The sequence below is a fragment of the Monodon monoceros genome, unplaced genomic scaffold (assembly GCF_005190385.1).
Source record: "Monodon monoceros isolate NGI ecotype Baffin Bay Population unplaced genomic scaffold, NGI_Narwhal_1 Super_Scaffold_19, whole genome shotgun sequence".
In the NCBI taxonomy this organism is placed as follows: Eukaryota; Metazoa; Chordata; class Mammalia; order Artiodactyla; family Monodontidae; genus Monodon; species Monodon monoceros.
The window spans coordinates 18,996,758-19,017,098 of record NW_021703775.1 but is presented as its reverse complement, the minus strand read 5'-3'; the positions used below and the strand labels follow the sequence as shown (position 1 = coordinate 19,017,098).

Sequence of the window (20,341 nt, the reverse complement as noted above, 5' to 3'; positions counted from 1 at the left end):
AGAACTTGTTTGTAATTTTTTAAAAGTTTATTAAACATACAGATTTCCAAACTACTCCAGAGCTACGGAATGGAATCTCTTGGTAGAGGAACTCAGGGATCTTCATTTGTAACAATTATCTCATATCGACAGTTTCCAGCCTTGGGTTATTGAACCTAAGACTCTCCTATCTACCTTCTCATTTCTGGCCACCACTTACCATCATTTAACCAGCAACAACCTGGGGACTTAATTCACCTAAAAGCTTACATTGGTGGCCAGTCACCATAGCCATGCACTGTCAGAGACATGTGCTTGGGCACAAGCTGCTGCTCTTCTGGCTCTGTGAGTAGACAGGGATGAGCATTCGAGAAACAGCTAACACCCAAGGGCTGTGAGAGGCCCTAGAGGTCAGAACTTCATGATGGAGGATTAAGTCTCACGCAAGAAATTCTCTCAATTTGGGCTATTTACCCTCTTTAACTTATAGTCAAAGACTGCATTGTCATGAGGATTCAGTGAAGTGGGGCATGCTCACACAACTTGAAAATGTATAAGATGCTAGGATTATAATCCGGGCAAAGATTTTGCTGTGTGTATATTTTGTTTTGAATTTTTTTCCTGCAGCTGGTCTAGAGAGAATACGATACACTTTTTAAAATTCCCTGCAGACTTAGCGAACTTTCAGTAGGATCCCAGCATAGGAAGGAAAAAGATCTCAGTGTCTGGCTGGTCGTGATGCACATTCTCAACTCTCCCCCTTAATAGACACAGTGTATGCTACAGAGAGCAAAGTGTAATTTTAAGAACCTTGTAATTCTTTACAAATTAACACAGCAGATGGTGTTTATGGGAGCCACATAGTGAGGAATATTTGGGACGATGTGAGGTATGTGTTCCAGGGTTTCGGCCTGCTCTCTATTTAGTTTAGTTTTTAATTGTCATGCTGCAAAAAATGCTGTTTGCCTCATAAAGTTTTGATCAGTTCCAAGTGTGAGCAAAGGCCCCATGAGATGGTTCCATCATGGGTCAGATTCCAAGCACTCTTAGTGAGAAGGGCCTCAGAGAGGTCCCTGAGGCACCTAAGCATGAGGAGTGCCCTGTGCTTGGACCCTGGTCACTTAGCTGTGGTCTTGGGTTATTGGTGCTGGGAGTGGGGAGCTGCCTGGCCTTGCAGTCTGGCTTGGGGGTGGTTTGGGAAGTTGAGAAAGAGCCCAAGTCTTGATAAGCAAAAGGGCTAACAATGAGGTTAGCAGCTCTTGACTGGGGCTTGCTAGTGTCTAAGTAGTTAAAATATTTCTTCAGTTATTTTGACTGTCCAGATAATTAAAAAGAAAATATTATTCTCTCTTAGTTCCCTCATAGTGATAAGATGTAAAGTGGCCAAGACCTGTATGGTGGCTTTCCAGACAGTGCTGACCTTTTGGAGGGAAGTGTGAGAGGAAGCAGAAGGGGCCATGATATAGAATGGGGGGTGGTGATGCTGAGAGGATGGGGAGAGGTGGTCCTCACAGGCTTTGCAAGGACCAAGAAAGGTCAGATTTGATTTGGGGAGGAAAAAAGCCTTGGTCCTGAAGAGTGCAAGGAAATCTCTTTGGGGGTCCCCTGGGCACGCAGGAAGTGCCTGGCACTCCCAATCTGTGTATTTCCTCTTCCCAATGTCACCAAGGAAACTTCTTCATTTTGTTCTGCTGTAAGGTTGGCAAACAGAAGCCTCCCAGATGCTCTCTGGGATGGCCTCTTTGTCCCTTAGAAGTGTCATTTCACCAAACCCATTTCTTTTTGGTATCTAGTGTCCTCAAGCTTACCTACTCCCATCTCCCACTATTTTGAAAGAAAAACTTGACAAAATCATGTACAATTTGTATGTTTCTTTTCCCAAGTGTGTGCATCTTAATCCTATGCATACAATCAAAGGCTTTGATTTCTGTCTTCTTTTTGCTCACATGAGATTTGGAACAGGCAAGGAAGAGAATGAGCATACAAAGAGGGTAGGCAATACTATTACTCTACCTGTGGTGAAGATACAGCTACTCCATTTCCACCTCTGCACACAAGTAGCCTTGCCCCCAAGGATCCATATCATGTCATTGTGTCAAACAGCCAGAATACTAATTATTGCATTTATTGTTATTCAATACATATTCATATGTACCTATGGATACATATTTCTAATTTGCTTGGTATCTAGTCTGTGTAAGGACTGTGCAAGAAACTTCAGTTTCAAGGAAGTGTGATCGGCTGACATCTTCTTGTCTGCTATGCACTGAATTGTGTCCCTCCAAAATTCATAGAGTGAAACCCTACCCCTAATGGGATCATATTTGGAGATGGGGCCTCTTGGAGATAATTAGGTTTAGATAAATTACTAGAGTGGGGCCCTCATGATAGGATTAGTGCCCTTTTAAGAGGGACACTAGAGAGCTTGGTTATGTCTGTTAGCGAGGAAGAGATCTCTCATCAGAAAACAAACCTGCCAGACCTTGATCTTGGCTTTCCATAATATTTCCTCCTGAATAGTGAGAAAATAAATTTATCTTGTTTAAGCCACCCAGTCTGCGACATTTTGTTGTGTCAGCCCAAGCTGACAAATACACTGTCCTTAAACTCCTGTACTTCTAATTGGGAAAAAGGGACATATAGGCATGACAAGTTTCCGAACAATAAAGGATTGTAATGATGCATCTTATATATTTGTATTTTAGCTTTAGAGTGTGACATCTCAAATTCAATTAACAATGCAAGAGATTTGCATAATACACAGTAGTTGCCTGCATGGAAACTGGCAATGAAATAAATGATATAGTTGGCTGTAGGCACTCGGGGGAGGAGGGGCTGCTGTAAGCTGGGAGAGCAGGAAGGTATGATGAAGGAATTACAATATGAACTGGCTCCTGATCCATGGGCAGATGAAGCCCAGGAAGGCCAAAGCTTGGGTTCCCCACCCAGATAGACGTTCCATAAACCAAGGTAATTCTCTGTCTGTTTTCTGATTTCTGTGAACTCTCAGCAATGTGGACCCAGTTATTGGCCTCTTTTTGAGATGGTGGAAAATGCCAGACTCCTGGGATCCTTTAGCTATTGATAGCTTTAACTGTAACTGAGTGGTTTGGGGAATATGCACTTAAAAATGAAGTGGAAGTTTAAATTTCATTGAAAATTAAATCGTTTAATCAGTGTGGGTATATACATGTTTGTGTGTGTGTATAAGATCAATGGAAATTTGCACTTCGTCTTGGCTACTTTCATCTCAACTGTAAAGATAAAATGGCATTTTTTAGCAGTTTGCTCAGTTCATGGTCTCTCACTGGCTTCAAAGGCATGTGTGGTTAATTAACCATGGCTCTCAGCAGTCACCCAAGCTTGACAGCTGGGGGAAGGGGAGCTCTGATGAAAACTGTCTTCTAGGCAGTGTTGCCTGACAGATAATCACTGAGGGCTACACCTGTGTTGATAAAATAAATCAAGGAGCTAGAATTGTAACATTACACAGGTGCCAACCACTTCCTATGGCTTTGATCAGCAAATTGTGAAGTGGGTGAAATTTATTTTTAGGACCCCACATTTTCCAAATAATTCATCCCTTTCATACCTACCTCCTAATCCCAGGGGCCTACTTGGACCGTCCATCCTTCTCTCCACAAACAAGTGGATAGAAGCCCTTCCGGAGCACTTCTCAGGAGTTTTATGCTGAGTCCTCCAGGAGAAAATAAAATTCACTATCCACAAAAAGCTTGGGTTCTACTCTGCAGAAACATGAGAACTTGGTAAACAATGCAGGATGGTCTGTTGTTAACATCACATCTGCATTATTTGGCCCAGTACATAATAGAAGGATATGGTCAGAGGAGAGGAAGGTCTTCAGGGGCCAGGTCAGTCTAGAAACACTCCCTGGAGGAGGATTTTAAGCTGTTGCTTGAAGAATGGGTACATCCTGCTTAGGCAAATGGTTGAAGGGAGAATGACACCTTTCAACAAGGCACCAACATGAGGCAGAAAGTGTGTGAGTTGTTGAGAAGGAACAAATTGACTAGAGGTGTGGGCAACTACAAGAAGGAGGTCAAATTAAGAAGTCTTAAAATATAGGCTCAAAAGTTTACTAGGAAGGAGGGATGCAGTAAGAACTAAATGGGAACTGAGAGGAATATTGTGCCGAGGAAGTGAAAGCTTGGTCTCAACAGGCCATAATGAGGATGATGAGGGAGGCTGGTGTGGTGTTGAAGATGTACACTGGGGTAGCTGGGTGTCATGAGTGGAGGGATTTGAGGAACAGCAGGAATCCTAGAGACTTGTTGATGGACAAATTCTCAAGTTTAGTGAATGATCAGATTTAGGGGAGAAATGTTATATTAGGATTTAGAGCTTGGGCAGTGATTAGTGCAGGGAAAAACTCTGTAGGTGAAACCAAGGCCTGAGCTCCCTTGGTTCTCTGAGCTGTGTACATGGGGTACTTGCTGGGGTTTCCCTGTCTTCCATGCTGCCTTCAAATTAGTTTGGTCTCGTAGTTTAAGGTCTCTGATTTAGTCAGACCTCTTTGGTTGTAAGTGACAGAAATTCAACATCAACAAACGTGGGGGAATTGGTTAACTTGTGACACTAGGAAATCCATTGATAGATACTAATAGATTTAGGTACAGCTGGATTCAGGAACCCATGTGTTTCATTCACTGATATAATACAATTTGTTAAGTGTCTATTATGTGCCAGGCAAAGCTCCAGGCTGCCAGATATAATGATAGGTAAAGCCCTGACTGTACCCTCATGGAGCTTTATTTTTACAAGTTTAGTATATAATGGAAACTATGAACCAGTTTGTTTTGACTCCAAAAGCTGACTTCCCTTCCCCTTCTCTTCCCTTCCTTCCCCTTTCCTTCTGTTTCCTTTCCCTAGCATCTCATCTCTTTTCAGGCCCAAATTAATCTCTCATCTCTCTCTCTCTCCCTCTCTCTCTCTCCTTCCCTCCCCTCCCCCCACCTCCCAGCTATGCTTTCTTTTTATGGCATCTATTTTGAAAGACTCCCTAACTAGCTCAAGGTGTATCTGCTGCCAGTTTATCAATCCCAGTGCAGAAAAATATGCCTCCTTCTTAATAATTTTTCCTGCCACCTTATAGCTGAATCTCACTGGTTCGGATGTTATCCTGAGTTTATCCCTGGGCCAGAACTCCTTGGTTGAGAGTCAGAAGGAAAAATTAGAGGGTTTACCAAAAGAACATGAGGTTGCTGGGAGAATGAAAACAAATAGTGATGCGCCCTGAACTCTCTGAGTCAGGCCTTCTCTGTGCACCACCTGCTGTGTGTACTAACATTGCTATGCTAGTAGGTATGGTCTGGGAGTTTCACAAATAATGCCATCCTGCGGTTTTAACCTTCTATATTGATGATTCTTTCCTTGAGCATTGATGAGGCCTGGCAGAGAAATGTCAGACACATTTTTGCCTTGACACATTTTCATCAGTTTTTCCCTTTCTACTTTTATCCTCCCACCCCTATCCCAGAGTCCAGGAAAGCTGGGTTTTTACGTGGTCAAAGTATCCTGATCGTGGGTTTGATGCTAAACTTTTATCCATTCTAAAGAGGTCTTGCCCATTTCTTTTCTAAGAGAAATGCCCATAGCTAGTGAAAAGGAAATATTTAGAAAGGTTCACATTCTCAGACTGTGATTGACACCGAATATAAAGGTATTATGAAACATTCAAATTTTTGGTGCTATTTGTAATAAGAATATGATTTCTACATGCAGGGTTTGAGGGTAGATGGTCAACCCTCCAAATATGATAGGGTGACTGCTAGATCGATGGATAATTTTTTCTCCTCCCTCCTGTTGTCTAAATCATAGGTTTAAATGACAGGAAAATGTGTGGGAGATGGAGTGCATGGCACATTATTGCTTTCTGCTGTTCTGATGATTTTGACTTCCATCTCTTTCAAATGACAGCAATTTGAAGACTGGGCACTTGATTAGCTTCCCATGCATTCAGCATAGTAGAGTCATCGCTATACAGTATTTTGAAGATTTCTCATACATTCAATCAAGTTTGCAGGTACTGTTGAGGGAAAGGAAAAAGTGATAGACGTTTGCTTTCTTACAGCCATTTCCCACATATTAATATTGTTCCCAGAAACTAACATGAAACCACAGATCTGATGGAAGCACTGAGATAGTAGATTTATATCCTCAGGGCCTCCATGAGTGACTCCTTGTATTGAATTATGTGTTTAATGTGGAATGAGGGTCTGGGATGGGGAACAGCCTTTAAACAAATACACAGTCAATTTCAGAAATTTAAAAATTACTATTCCTTACTTTTTTGTTTTATAAATTAGGGAGTTGTGAACTGTTCAGCATACAATTTAAATGTACTGCATATTTCTTCAGTGTTTCAGAAGGGATGATGGATATTTAATAAAAAGGAGAGAGAGAAAGAAGAAAAATGAAGACACTCTTCTGATAAGTAGAAGGGCTTTTATTTCGCAAAAGGACAAAGGATAGTTTTATTTAAAAAATGAACTAAGATATTGTCTTTTTCCTGGAGAATGATCGTGAAAAATCAAAATTTCAATTAATGGCCTCAATCATTTTTGTGTAGGATTAAACTGAAAATATGAAAGTCTTCTTGACAGCATCTAATACTTTGGCAAACTGGACTTGAATTTAGAGCCAGAGGCTGGGAGAATAAAGGACCCCCTATAAAAAGCCAAATCAGGAAATTCATTCCCTTCCCTCTCATCAATTCAAGCTGCGGATCTACCCCAAATGTGTTTTGTAAAATAGAGCCCAGCGACTAAAACAAATAAAGTTTAACAAACACGCACCTCCCTAGCACAACAGATGGCAACTAGGAAAGCTGCCTGAAGCAGTGTGAGAGATTGCTCGCGCCTGTCTTCTTTTTCTTTTAATAATGATATTTATTAAATGGCTATCTCTATTGCAGACTCGTTCTCTGTAGGTAAAGATAAAGAAGTCAAGTAGGGAGCAGTCTGAGAAAGGCACACAGGGTCTGCAGACAACATGTGATAGGGCAGATACACCTCAAACTGAGATTTTTTTTGATAGCCTTTGAAAAGAAACATGAAACTCTATAAAATCACAGAATCCTAGGATTTTAGAGATGCGAGACGGTTTAGACATGGAATGGAAATGGCCCTGGGTTGGAAGTCCGGAGATCCTGATCAGACACTAGTGAGCCATGGGATCAGTGATTTTATCTTTCTGGGTTTTGCTCTTTTCATCTTTGAGAGGAATGAGGGCGTGAGGAAGGAGAAGAAATTGATTTAGTTACCTCTGCTGGGTCAGGTACTGTGCTACATGCTCCAGATCCTATCTCTTTTATGTTCACAATAATCCCGAAAGCAAGCATTTATCCACATTTTAGAGATAAGAATACCCCGACTGACAGCCAGTTCTAGCCCATTCTGCAGTGCCGTGATAGCCTCCCTACAAGGGAAGCGTGGTTACATGTTCGGGCTCCCCCACTTCCTGGGGTCTGTCACTCACCTCTGGCCCCTCCATTGGACAAATGATAAGTCTGGAGTGTAGAGAAGTTGCCAGATCACTTCAGTAGTTACTGGCAGAGAGTGCTTATAACTGCTTTTCATTTCCTTCTGTTCAGCAAAGGCAGGGAATAAAGGTATGACTGGCTGAAGACCACACACTTTTGTTTACTAAGTGATGGTGTGAAAGTGAAGACGGAGCTCTCTCTTCACTTCAGTTTGTTAAACAATTTTTAGTTTATAGAGCCTGGAGGGTCAGGGAGGGAGAGTTTAGGTTAGGCTTCTGGTTGATTCCCTGGGAACTAGAATTTGCTCACGATGATCAAATCTTTAGTTATTTAACAAATATATCCAACAACCTACTATGTAAAAGACATTCATCTGGAGTTTCGGACCCTTATTTCACCTCTTAGAATATCCCAGACTAGTCGTTTAAAATGAACCACCCAGAATATTCCTTCCTTAAACAGAAATAACTCTTCTTTAGGAATTCTAGTCTTTGGCAAGGTTTTCATATATTATCTGCCTGAGTGGAGAAAGTCGAAGTCCAGGTGATCTAAAAATAGTTTCTGTGTAGTTTTCAAAGCAGTACTTTCATTTTTTTCCACAGTAGAAATACTTTCCTAATTACCCTGAATACTGTTAATGCCTTTTATTGTTTCCTGCACATTGACACCTTGATTGATTGTCCTGCTAACCTGGTGAAGAAGATAGGGCATATATTATGCTATCCGTTGTGCTCATGAGAAAACTCAGACATAAAAAATGAGCAAATCGTTAGGCCAAGATCACATAACCTAATAACGAAGGGCTGACACTAGGAGGCAGGAGTCTTTCTTTGTTTGGTCTCTCTCAATGATTAGCTTCCTGTCCAATTTAGGTTGTTAATTTAAATGTATTTCTACCTGGGGTCATACCAGAGCACAGGAAAATATGGAGTCATGGGCTTCTAGTCCCCATTTACTACGTAAATCTGAGCATGGAGGGGTTACTAGCCTTGTTCCTGTGCCCCTACCTTATTTAAAAAAAAATTAGTGCTAACAAAGGGCCAGTGAATGGATGATTTCAGCTGGTGACCCCAGTTTCCTAAGCTCTAGTTCCAGCCTTACCTCTCTAAACCATGAAAACAAAGATGGCACCCAAGTCAACTGCAGTTATTTGAATTGCTTTCAGCCAAAGATTTGAAAGCTCAAGACACCAGATCACAAACATTATACAAAGAGAATCCCAACAACACGGGGACCTGGAACGCTAATGTCACCGGAGATGCTCTGAGCTTGCAGATCAAACTATAGTTGGCTGTAATCATACTATAAAGAAGCTCCTATAAAAATAACATGTCTCTACAGCTAGTCAAACCAATCCCTTCACATCGTGGAGAAAAGGATGGCCCATTGCACTCACTGTCCTTCCAGTACCTGCCTTGCTCTTTCTTCTCTTGATGCTACTTTGGCCCTCCCTCTTTCCTATTCGAATTTTGCCAAGGACTTAAGGTCTAGCTAAATCTTCCCATCCCTCTGTGCGATTACTGACTTCCCAAATGCAGCATCTCCTTCCTCTTTGGAGCATCTTATTTAGCCCTGTAGGGCGTTAGTCTCTCTGTGGAGTTGTTAGCCTTGTTGCTCTCACATTGGGGTCACTCACTGGATTAGGAGCTCCTCAAGTGTGAGAATGTGACTCTCGCTTTTTGTGCATCCCCTGCACCCCCCTACCACCAACCCCTGGTGACCAACATGATGACTCACATCTCTGGGACATGTGCTATACAGTTGCTGGTTATTGATGCCAGATGGGATACAGAATCCCATGTTGCCCAGCTATTCACAGAATGTGTGTCTGTAACCACCCTACTTACAAGTTTGAGCATCCCCATTACCCCTGGTGGTAGGGTTGCTGAATTTAGCACATAAAATTATAGGACATCCAGTTAAATTTGAAATTTAGGTAAATGATATTATTTTTAGTATAAATATATCCCCTAATTATTTATTTATTTATTTGTTTGTTTATTTATTTATTTATTTATTTTGTGGTACGCAGGCCTCTCACCGCTGTGGCCTCTCCCGTTGCAGAGCACAGGCTCCGGACGCGCAGGCCCAGCAGCCATGGCCCGTGGTCCCAGCTGCTCCACGGCACGTGGGATCCTCCCGGACCGGGGCACGAACCTGTATCCCCCGCACCGGCAGGCGGACCCCCAACCACTGTGCCACCAGGGAAGCCCCCTCCCCTAATTTTTTAAAGTTTAAAATTTAAAAATGTTATCTGACCTGTACTTGGGTGACGCACCTTACTGGCCTCACCTAATCCTGGCCCTGTCAGAGCTTGGCTTTATTTAAAGTTTTGATACTTGTTCAGCATGGATTTTTTGGTATTAGTTTTGAGTTTTTAAACTATTGCATGAAACTATTGTTTATCTTGATTCCTGAGTTCTTTGATGACCCCTTACATTTTATACCTGAGGCAAGTGTCTCACTCCTCTCACCCTGGTCCTAGGTCTTCTGTCATCCTCATGGTCTCCTTTGTAAACGGAGATAATGATACGTCGCTGGCAGGATGCAATGAGCCCTGCCTGACACAGTATTTATTCAGTAATTATTTTGTGTATTCACACTGTCTTGACTTGTTTTACATTGGAAAGTTCAGTGATCCAGTCTGCTTCTCTCACAGTCACATTTTAAAACAAACTCACAATTGTTCATTTTTCAAGGTAAGTTTTTAATTACTCTCCTATATGGAAAGGGCTTGAGAAATCTATGGTTCCAGAATGATTGTGGTCCAGACCCCCGTAAAAGTGCCCGTATTCTGAAGGCAGACGTCCTATTTGCAAGGAGGAAACCAAAGAGAAAAGAAACAGCTCTGGCTGCTAAGCTGGTGTCACACCTGACTATGGAGAGCCAGGGCGCTGCAGTTACACTCACTATGTGACAGCAGTCCTCGGAAAATTAAGCAGCACATCGTTCTTCTCCATATACTTTTGTTTCCTTTTAGCTAATTGTATGCTGATATTTCAAAGTTGTAAATGTTGCTCACTTTATTTTAAGCTCTTTCTACTTACAGAACTTCAGAGTGTACATCTGAGCGGGTCAGCATTTGAGTTTAGGGAGTGGAAAAATGGTGATGGGGATTTGTAGGTTTTAAATGATTAAAAATATGCACATATGACCTGGCTTTGGCTTTTTCATGAAAAATCCTATAGGATTACACATCGACCATTCATTCAAGAAAAATTGATTAATTAAGCAAGTTGTAGAAAAGAGTGACTGCTTTAAATCTAGGTATATGTAAATCAGCTGTGTACGTATCAGCCTTATGCATCCAGGATTTTGCCATTGGAAGAGAACATTCAGAAATCTGTCCGATGTTAATTTCTATGGATCCTCGCAACACATTATCCCATGAGGCACAATTTATGACCTGGGATCTCATTTCAATATATACGCAAATTACTACAGAGACCTACTTGGTTTTACAGAGTCTGAGTATGGAACAAGAATTGGCCTGCCACTAGGACCATAAATAAATAGATCTGTAGGGTGTTTGACTAACGTTTAGATAATTTAATAGATTTGACAAAGATTCTGAGAACAATTTTCTCTTCAGAGGAAGATAATGCCATCCATAGTTATGTAGAGCTTTTTATCCATGGGAATCTTGTTGCTGTTGTGTTTTTAAAAAGATAATGGAGGTTCTGTTTGGTTTGGTTTTAATTGTGTTACTACAGCAATGAAAAAATAGAAAAACAAAAGGGAAAACACAAACTAGTCAAACTTCCAAACTTCCACTGAATAATTTATCAAGATTATTATTATTATTATTATTATTATCTTTTGCCTTTGCCTCTGCTTGTTACAGTCATAAGGGAAATTTTCCTCGTGACCTCAAGCTGTGGGTTCCTTATTATCATGTTTAGCATTCCACTGCATGGCAGAACAAAGATTAAAACACTATGTTTTCTAGTAAAACATCTCTTTTGATTTTGATACAGAAGTTACAAAAAGGTTTGTGATATATTGGTATAAAATTCTGAATTCTGATCGTTTACCTTAACTTTCTTTTCTAATTTAGTTTTTATCTCAGTCATATTCTATTCAGAAGTGTGCTTACATAATAGAAAAACAAAACATTTGTGTTTGAAGGCAATAACAAAACATCCTTGTGTTTACTTAATTGCTGAATGTCTGGAGAAGGGAAGAAAACATAGATTTGCATGGAGTTGAATATGGACATACGTGTAACCATCTTGAGAATGTATTGATTTCATCATTTTTTACTACAGAGAAAATCAACTTTAGAGACCAAGTTGTATTAGCTGTGTATTGAAGAGAACCTTTTTTTTTTTTTTTTTGTGGTATGCGGGCCTCTAACTGTCGCGGCCTCTCCCATTGTGGTGGAGCACAGGCTCCGGACGCGCAGGCTCAGCAGCGATGGCCCACGGGCCCAGCCGCTCCGCGGCATGTGGGATCTTCCCAGACCGGGGCATGAACCCGTGTCCCCTGCATCGGCAGGCGGACTCTCAACCACTGCGCCACCAGGGAAGCCCGAAGAGAATCATTTTTAAAAAATGGCTTGAACTCTACAACTCAAGTGTGTTTCTGAATTTTTTTAACCTTTAATGTCACTAACATTGAATTTTTCTAAATCGGAAATTATTTCTCTTTTCTTAATAGACTGGAAGAAAAGAAAAAGGAGATCCTCTAAACATTGCAATTGATAAGATGACCAAGAAAACAAGGGATCTAAGGAGACAGGTACTGTTTTTGTTTTTATTTTAGGTTCATGGTACTTAGCGGTGGTTTACTGAGAATGTCCTTTTTCAGGGTGCTGTGTGAGAGCTGATGTTCAGCTCGCTATTCTTTATAACATCCACATATACACAGAAACTTCTCATCAACAACTTAGAGTCTGCTGAACAGAGAGATGTGACAGGTGCAAAGGATGTGGTGACGAAAATAATCCCTGAGGTGAGGGAAGGTGGGGGAGAGCCCTCTCACTGGCCAGACACAATCTTCCCAGGTGGAGAGGTGATGCATTCTCTGCCTTCTTCATCTGGTTTTCAGTTTTTCAGACCCAGGTGTGTAAAGAACCAGCCTCTGATTTCTTCTGGGTCTTAAACTCCCAAGGCAATCAGTGAATAAACAAGAATGCCAATGGTTAATGAGAAACACAACTCTTAATCTGATGGGCTAATTAAGATCTCTGACCCAGTGTATTTCCTCAAGGATATAAATCTAGGGGAAAATTTGCTTATCAGATGGTTGTTTGGGAAGCAGGGAACCAAAGCAAGGAAAGACAGCTGGATGATTTAAATGGCTAATGGCATCATTTGTCTGAAGGGTCCATGTTGGGGGAGGGGTGAGAAATCTCTAGTCAGGGCCCCTTTTCATCTTGAAAGTGCTACATGAACACTAGTACATGTCGTCTATAAGACAGTAGGTCTTATTTTATATGTTGCCGTGGTGAGCTTCACTGTCTTCTGTCTCTTCTCTAGAAGAGACAATACCATCCGTTAAGTTCCCAAAGAATTCCTTCATGATTTCTGCCTGAGAGGCATCCTGTCTCCTGCTGGTAGCTTTTGCATATATCCATCTCATTAAGTGTTGATTGTGTTGGTCATCTGGAACCAACCACAGCCCTGGGGTAACACCTGCTTTACTTTCTCCATCTGGAAAAGCTGGACTGGCAGGGATGCATCTTCTAACACTCAGTCCTGCAGTTTGTCAAGTACAGACAAGATTAGCAAGGTGCCTGGGCAAGAATAGCCAAGGAGCATCTTAAAAAATGTTTGAATGAGAGGAAAACACCACTTCAAATCACTGCTGGGGAGCTTCTGAGCTCTCTTCAGGATGTCACCAGAAGGTATAGACACGCTTGAGCTAATGTCCTCTAGAAGATACCACAATTAGTTCTGGGATATGAAGACTCTAGTTTGCCCAGCTAACAAGCCCTTTTGGGGAAAGCATTTTCTTTTTATTTTACCTTGAAAAAGGGAGAATAAAACATTGCATTCTTAGGCATTATTAGGTAACACCCAAAGAGCTGTATGGCCAGGTCTGCTTCTCCTTGCCCTCTTAGACAATCTTTCCATACAAAGCCCCCATATGATATGAAATGATACTGCTAGTAGGAATTGGGATTGGGGTTGGTGGAAAGCAGTGAATCAGGTGTCTGGAGCTCAGGGTTTTACTTCTAGCTCTGCCACTAAACTGGCTGTACGACTGTGGATCCTTCATCTCTTGGTCTCCTTCTCCTATTTGTAAAAGTAAGAAGCCAAACTGGGTCTGTAAGCTGTTTTTGAATGAGTCCATTTATTTTCCCTGCCAGAGGTCCTAATGCCAGATAACTGCTGGTTTTAAAAGCAGTGGGAGGGCATCAGGCATCTCCTCTAAGGTTTGCCTTTGGCTAGATTGTCAACAGGCAAAATCCATGAAACGAGTCTTCCCTCCCCCTCTAGGTCTTAGTAGAGACCATTCTTTTACATTCAGGAGCCAATACCCTTAAGTTCTCTGCACTTGTGGACCTATCATCGGAATTTTTTTCTCTCATTAGGAAGGAATGGATAAAGTAGTTTTCACCTTGGTGTTACAATTATCAATAAAGTGTCGACTCTTTTAGCTGCGGACAGTGGTGAAATTTGAAGGTGGATTCATCGTGGAATTTTAAAGCTTTGGTGACAAGATCCTTGGGGAGTTTCTTTTAGGGTGGCAGTAGAAGGAATATGTCATCCCCTAAAATCATTCCATGTATAAGATTTTTTTTTTTCTGCTCACCTTTCCCAAAGATTGAGAGGAATAAGGGTAAAAGAAAGTTGTTTTATGATATTCAGATCCAACAGTTATGGCATAATTTCACACCACATCCCTGAATTTGGTTCAAACATCTTTCTCTTCCCCAGTATGCCTTTCTAGAACTAAGATGGTCCTCATCTGTCCGTTCCATCCCTATCTATATGTTGGAATATTTTAATCTGTTTTTTTTCCATTTCTTCTGTTTCCCCATGTACACCTGTACTGGTACAAAAGCTGCTCTGAGCTAAACAGAAGCTACCTAGCATTTCTGCAGATGGAACATGCAAGGAGTCTGATTAGCTTGGCTCAGGTGGATCTTCAGTTTGAGTTAGGTAGCTAGTTCATTGGATTAAAAAAGTTTTATCTGAGTTTCTGATAGCAGCTATGTGGTGGCCCAGTGAACGCTAGTGGTTCAAATAAATGAAAACTGAAACACTTTCTGTTCCTTCAATTACAGACAGGCCTTTGTTAGAAAACATTCAAAATGAAAACCCTCAGCTATCTGGCTCCACTTCCCCGTACACCTATATTTCTTTATACAATATTTAGAGAAATTAAGTCACATAGGGAAAAAAGCCGAAATCAAAGAAAAATATTTCTAATGACTTTCATAAGTTCCCACTCTTTCCACTTTCTCCCTCTTCCTCATAGCCCTAAGGTTGGGCAGTGTTCTTCAGAAGGTGACCCTGGAGTCTTGCAAAGCTGTAGTCACCAAATTAAAAAATAAAGTCAATTATGATTATTATTTTGAACTTGCCTAATGAAAGTGGAGTTAAATTTGTAAACACGTGAAAAAAAATCAAGTAATTGAATAAAAAGGATTTCTGTTTAAGTAGAATTTTGAACTAAGTAGAAGTCCATTTTTTTCAGGCAGTATGTCCCAAGGAACTGGGGAGTCATAAATTGTGAAAAAGTTTGCAGGAACCCAAGGGCGTTATTTCAACTGATTGGCATGGATCCATCTTGCCAATTAAACCCATGAGAGTGGGCAGTGGTAGAACAGAATCCTTTTAAGAGTATTTTGTTTGGAATTAAAAATGGATTTAGGGGAACATCACTGCCAGCTTTAAGCATTATGTTTTAATTTTAGAGCTGTGGGCACAGTATGCCCCATGTCTGAGCTACTGTCACTGCTGTGATTCTGGAATCAGCCCATTATAAGAAAAAAAGCTTTTGGCCGAGTCTCTGCCTGAGCACCTAGTAGCCCACGCAGTCTATCCATCCCTTAGAGAGGGCCCAGTTGGTGTCTGCCAGCTGTTCCTTGATGTCCTCCTTCTATGTACCACCTGTGAACTATTCTAGGCATGGTCTCGATTTTCCTTAAGCTTACAGTGACGCTGGTTTATCCTGATTATTATTTTGGTCCTTGTATTAGTCTTTTTTCCTCTCCCGTTGCGGAGCACAGGCTCCAGACGCGCAGGCTCAGCGGCCATGGCCCACGGGCCCAGCCGCTCCGTGGCATGTGGGATCTTCCCGGATCGGGGCACGAACCCATGTCCCCTGCATCGGCAGGCGGACTCTCAACCACTGCGCCACCAGGGAAGTCCAGTATTAGTCTTTTTTTCCCCCCCAAGTTGATAAGCAAATCAGGACCCAGATGTTTTCCTATGAGAAGCTAATAAATAGTAATCATAACATGTTAGTGTGTTGCTAAACTTAGCAACTCTCTCTCATTCCCCAAACCAATCAATGGACTAATTCTTATTCCTTCAGCCTTAATAGCCATCATAATAATTCCAGCAATGAGATTCAGTGTGTCAACTTGACAAAAGTGTCAATTTTGCTATCACAGTCAAAACAGTTTCAAAAGACAACCAAACCATGTATAGAATGCTTTTACATCGGGATGCATACTTAATAGAATGGATTATATAACAAAGGATTACAAACAAACAAGCAAAACATGCCACTGGGTGGCACAGTAAAGGTTGATTTACCAAGATCCTGCCTCCAGATAGGACTACAGAAAAAGCTTCCAAGATTAGTAAGAAATAATTACAGCTGAAGATTCCTCAGCTGTCCCCTTTGTGACCCAATTCCGTATGTAAGAACTGTGGCTAAAGGTGGGTAGTCATCAGCGAGACCTTGTCAAATCACTATCCACAAAATGTAAACTAAAAAATAGCTGACATATATTGAGTCCTTACAATGTGCCAGGCACTGTTCTAAGTTCTCTCTACAAATGGACCCCATTTAATCCTCATGCCAGCTCTGTGAGATAGAAAATATTGTTACCATGTCCATTTTACAGATGGGGACATGAAGCCAAGTAATGCACCCACGGCCGTGCAAAGTATGGATTCATGGAGGTCCCAGTCCAGGCAGTCCGGCTGTGGGGTCTTGGCTCATAATCATTCCCCACCCTGCCAATCCATAGACCCAATGGATACAGTTGGGTCACCCATATACTAATCTCCTTTGGGGGAGGCAGTTGGGGAAGAAGGAGGGTTCATGTAATATATAGAGGTGCTTTGTGGTTTTCAACAGCACCTTACCACCATGGGGTTGGGGATGGGTGACATGTATGTACTTCAGACAGAAAAAATGTCTGTGGTGCATGTCAAAAATAAGGTTCTTGTTTATGGTAGGATATCATCTCTCAGGCCTCCAGCTGTTACGGTTTACTGGAACCTTCTTTTAAAAAGTGCCATTATGTTTAGGTAGCTGGCTTCTCAAAGCATGAATTATAGACTTTCCAAAACATTTACAGAAAAAAGGGAAGTTTAAAGCATTCAAGTCTTTTTCTCACATCTGCTGATGGGGCCAATTATTTTTAGACTCATTGTAAGAAAACATTTTTAAATCATTTATTTCCAGACTTGAAGCTGCTTTCCTCATAAGGATATGAAGCTATCTATATGGCTACAATTTAAAAATTATGAAATAAAATATTGATTTCCTCCAAATGTTAAGGTTTGTGTTCTTCACATTGAAAACCTATGTCAGAGCTAACAATCCTGGTCAGATTACCCCTAGGTCAGATTGCAGTGCTGCTGTAGAAATGTAGAGACCAGAAAATGATCATACAGCAATTGGGGTTTAAAATACAGACCATAAGCAACTCTGGGACAGCTGAACACAAATGTCATCAGAAACACCAAAATCAGAATCAAAAAGGCAGAAGAAGAAGAGCATAGGTAGAAGAGAGCTCAAGAGCACTCTGAAAGGCGATCTTTGGACAAGCCCCCCGATCACGGTTGTGTATTCAAGCTACCTCTACCTTAGGAAATTCCTGTTACAGCAGTCCTGAACGTCAGGCCACCACATATTTATTTATCTCCTGGAAAACACTCATTAGGCCAAATTCAAGGGACATGATTTTATCCTTGCCAATAGTTCTTAAAATATCACTCTTTCCTTTCCAAGCTCTTTCCTTACAAAGACACTATTCAAATCATGGAGTAGTTTAATTGATTCCTGTGAGCCAGCATGTGGTCGATGGTTCACACATGAACACAAGCTTGTGGAGGATGCCAAGCTTGACCTCTCTCTCACTAGTGAGTCTAGATCACAGAAGGAGTCCAGTAGCTTGATCAATATTGATTAATCAAATAACATGCCGTACTGAGCAGAGGGCTCTGTAACACATGTATGAACAGGAAACCGCCAGCCCCAGAAGTCAAGGAAAAGTGGGATGGGGAAGGATACATAGCAATGTCTGAGTCTCAAGAGAATGTCTGAGACATTCAAGAGAATGTCTGCTTTTGGTCCTGTCTCTGACACCTCCTGTCCTAGGCAATGAGAATGCCACGTAGAATCTTGATCCTGACACTGGAAGATCCAATATAGGATTATAAAAAAAAATTCTATCATATATTCCAGGATGAAACTCCTAAGCAGGAAAATTTGGAAGATTTTCAAAGATGATGATTCAAACAGCAAGGATTTTTTTTTTTTTGAATGTCCTTTCAGCTTACCCAAACATTTCAGAACATCCACCCAAAGTGCAGTCATTTAGTTCAGCTGATTCCACCTCCTATCTGTGTTTCGAGTGCATTCCTTCCTCTCCACTGCCATTGGCACTGCTTAATTGCTTTTCACAAAAAGGATGGTCACAGCCTCATAACCAGTGCCTTGATCCCAGGCTCCCTGCGTTCGGCGCACTGTAGCTCCAGCAGTCTCTTAGACCAGTATTAGCACATCTTCATGACTTTGCACTTGATGTTACTTCTACCTGGAATGACCCCTTCCACTCCTTTTAATTTTTTTCTTCCAGGAAAATTAACAATTTTTCCAAATGCCCTCCCTCCCTCCTTTTTTTTTTCCTTTTAGGAAAATTCACAATTTTTCCTACAAGGCTTAGCTTAAATGTCACCTTTTCATCACAACTTTATCCAATTTTTATAAACAGGGAATCCCACTACTCGGCATATACCCTGAGAAAACCAAAATTCAAAAAGAGTCATCTACCAAAATGTTCATTGCAACTCTATTTACAATAGCCCGGAGATGGAAACAATCTAAGTGCCCATCATCGGATGAATGGATAAAGAAGACGTGGCACATATATACAATGGATTATTACTCAGCCATAAAAAGAAATGAAATTGAGCTATTTGTAATGAGGTGGATAGACCTAGAGTCTGTCATACAGAGTGAAGTAAGTCAGAAAGAGAAAGACAAATACCATATGCTAACACCTATATATGGAATTTAAGAAAAAAAAAATGTCATGAAGAACCTAGGGGTAAGACAGGAATAAAGACACAGACCTACTGGAGAACGGACTTGAGGATATGGGGAGGGGGGAGGGTGAGCAGTGACAGAGCGCGAGAGAGGCATGGACATATATACACTACCAAACGTAAGGTAGATAGCTAGTGGGAAGCAGCCGCATAGCACAGGGATATCAGCTCCGTGCTTTGTGATCGCCTGGAGGGGTGGGATGGGGAGGGTGGGAGGGAGGGAGACTCAAGAGGGAGGAGATATGGGAACATGTGTATATGTATGGCTGATTCACTTTGTTGTAAAGCAGAAACTAACACACCATTGTAAAGCAATTATACCCCAATAAAGATGTTAAAAAAAAAATAAAAAACAGGGTTTATTCAGTAGGCTCCTAAAGCATTTTAAAATAGCTTTATTATGACACTCTTTGCAGTCGATTTAAGTTGTTTATGTGCTTTTGCTTGTGCCTGTGTCCTGATATTCTTTGTTTCCTCAAGGCATATCTTAGTGCCCCAAATAAAGTAAGCTGCTACCACACACGTGTTGAAAGGATGAAGAATCCTCTGTATGCAGCTATCCTACCCCAAAATATCCCAATCATCAACTTCCCTCTGTTCTAAGCTCTCATGTCTTTGCTTCTGTTGTTTTAAGAACAAGATTTGTTAGCTTAAAAAGTCCATTTTTACTGTGATAATAACAACTTTTTCCATCTTAAGAGAGAGCTTCTATGCTTTAACCCAGACGTCTCCTGCTGCTGGGCTGGCTTTAGAAAAGTCAGCTCAAGAACCTGCCAAAATGCAGATACAAGTATCCCCCACTTTCTGAAAGTCCATTTTATGCCATTTTGCTTTTATGAAATACCTACATTAGTTCTTGTTTTTGCTAACTGAAAGAAACCTGGAGGATTTTTGCTTTTACAAAAGAAAAAAAAAAGGTGAAACGCAAAAATCTGTCCAGTATTTTGCAGCCAGCTCTTATACAGGCCGTGGGCACCGCGAGTATCAAGAGTGGCGCCACCAAGCCCCTTCTCCGGGAACTACACTCAGCATTCAGCTGCCATAGCTTTGAACTGTGTTTATAAGCATCTGTGTTTTATCTTGATTTATTTTGTGAATCCATTGGCAAGATGCATCATAAGGTAGTTGCTTCTTCGGTTTACAGCATTTCGGCTTACAAAAGGTTTCATAGGAATGCTGTACTTTCAGATAGCGGGAGAAACCTGTATATGGCTCCATCTTGAGAGATTTCTGATTTCAGGTACAGACGGTGGTAACTTAAACTCTGTATCATGATAAGCTTTCTAGGTAATTGTGATGTTCTGGCAGGTTTGAATTCCACTGTCTTTGTTTCTGATGGTGGGAACTTTTAGATCTCATTACAGTCCTTTGGAAGATTTACTTGAGGATTCCGGAAGTC

General features: G+C 41.2%; 1 protein-coding gene across 4 annotated transcripts in view; it reads left to right on the top strand.

Annotated features, from left to right (window-relative positions):
• Positions 1 to 20,341, top strand: part of CTNNA2 (catenin alpha 2) — a 1,229,110-nt gene that overhangs the window by 958,024 nt on the left and 250,745 nt on the right. For all 4 annotated transcript variants that reach the window (XM_029231357.1, XM_029231356.1, XM_029231354.1 and 1 more), the window contains one exon: positions 12,140 to 12,220. In XM_029231357.1, the coding sequence (XP_029087190.1) occupies positions 12,140 to 12,220 (81 nt within the window). The remainder of the gene's footprint in view (positions 1 to 12,139; positions 12,221 to 20,341) is intronic.